Genomic DNA, 1,760 nt, shown 5'->3' on the forward strand with positions numbered 1-1,760 from the left:
TAGATGCCTCAGGGAGAGCAAAAGACAATCGTTTAGAAAATACATCTCCAAAATAAACAGTCAGACACCACTCAACCAAGTTTTTTAAATCTCTAAAAGATTTTTAGGAAGACGCACAGACACCATCCGGCACGCCCAGAGGCTGGATGGAACCACAGCTGAAACACAGGTAGACATCGCAGACACAATAGCTACATCTCTTGCCAACAACTCATCCCAAGCAAACTACAACACCACCTTCCAAAACATCAAAACTAACTGAGAACAACAACACCTAAACTTCCACTCAAACAACACTGAAACCCACAAAGCAGACTTCACATCAGACGAACTAACATCGTACATCTGGGCAATACAGCCCCGGGTCCGGATGACATCCACAACCAGACCATTAGACACTTACCCACAAAAACACTTACACTCCTACTAGACAGAAACAACGACGTGTGGCGGTCGCTCTCCTTACCGGAGTCTTGGCATCTTTCCAGTGTCATTCCTTTACCCAAACCAAACAAATACCATACACACCCATCCAATTACAGACCAATAGCACTAACTGTGCAAATTTATAGATAATATGATCCACAGGCGACTCATGTTTCTTGAGACGACGGGCTCGCTGAGCGGTCTCCAGTGCGGATTCAGGAAAACTCGATCCACTCTGGATCACCTGGTACGCCGAGACGTTTGCCGAAGGAGGTCACTTGATCGCCATCTTTTTCCACCTAGAAAAAGCCTTCGACACAACCTGGAAGTACGGCATTCTCAGAGACCTGCACGCTTTCGGTATACGCGGTCACCTCCCTGCCTTCATTGGCAATTTCCTGAAAGAACCTTTCCTTCCAAGTTCGTGTCGGATCCTCCCTTTCAGACCCCCACCAACAGGAGGAAGGTGTCCCCCGGGGAGTATCCTTTCTCCTCTCCTTTTTGAAATCAAAAGAGATTCCATCTTAAAAACCCTCCAAAATAGTATAGACAACTCGTTATACGTTGACTTCTTGATATACTGCCGTTCGAAAAATCCTCAACTAAGATCTATGGATAGGCAGCTGCAAACGCAGCAGCACAAACTTGAAAAGTGGCCAAACAATAACGGTTTCAAGTATTCTCCGTCAAAGACGGTTGCAGTACACAAATACTTCTGCCGATCAGGCAGACGTGTACTGCAGCCGGATTTAACACTATACGCGGACAGGATTGCCGTCCAGGATTATGCTCGTTTCCTCGACGTTATATTGGACAAAAAACTCACATTCACCTGACTAACCCTTTACTATCCACGAAATGAATTCATTTCTGAGATACAGAAGCTCTTTCAAAAATTGAGTCGGACAGACACAAGAGTGAAACACTGACAGTAGTAGTTACGACATGGAAGTCGCCTGGTTCGGATGGAAAATTGGAAACCAAACTGTCGTATGTCATTGTTACGATATATACGACACCGAGATTTCAAATCAAAGTATCGTAACTAGACTTACTACAGTTTGGATGCAATTTTTTTTGCCAAACTCAAGATACGACAAAAAACAACAACTCTGTGCCATAGCTGCCTTAATATTAAAGCTATAGATACATCGTTTTAACACAAGGTGGGCGTCGTTTTGTTCTTTAACATATTTTTTTTTAAAGTCGTATCTTGAGTTACGATTGTTTGGAATCGTACCCTCGATTTACTTTCTCCTCCTTATTCTTCTCTCCCTTCTCCTCCACCTCTATTCCTCCACCTCGTCATTCTCCTCCTCCTCCTCCTCCTCCTC

At 44.1% G+C, this 1,760-nt stretch overlaps 1 protein-coding gene across 1 annotated transcript in view; it reads left to right on the plus strand.

Moving 5' to 3' along the window:
• The window catches only part of LOC101857014 (extracellular serine/threonine protein kinase FAM20C), a 70,444-nt gene that overhangs the window by 55,084 nt on the left and 13,600 nt on the right, over positions 1-1,760 (plus strand). Inside the window, exon 9 of the mRNA XM_035968894.1 lies at positions 1,359-1,385. Coding sequence (XP_035824787.1) covers positions 1,359-1,385 — 27 coding nt within the window. The remainder of the gene's footprint in view (positions 1-1,358; positions 1,386-1,760) is intronic.

This window comes from Aplysia californica, unplaced genomic scaffold (assembly GCF_000002075.1).
Source record: "Aplysia californica isolate F4 #8 unplaced genomic scaffold, AplCal3.0 scaffold00095, whole genome shotgun sequence".
Taxonomy (NCBI): domain Eukaryota; kingdom Metazoa; phylum Mollusca; class Gastropoda; order Aplysiida; family Aplysiidae; genus Aplysia; species Aplysia californica.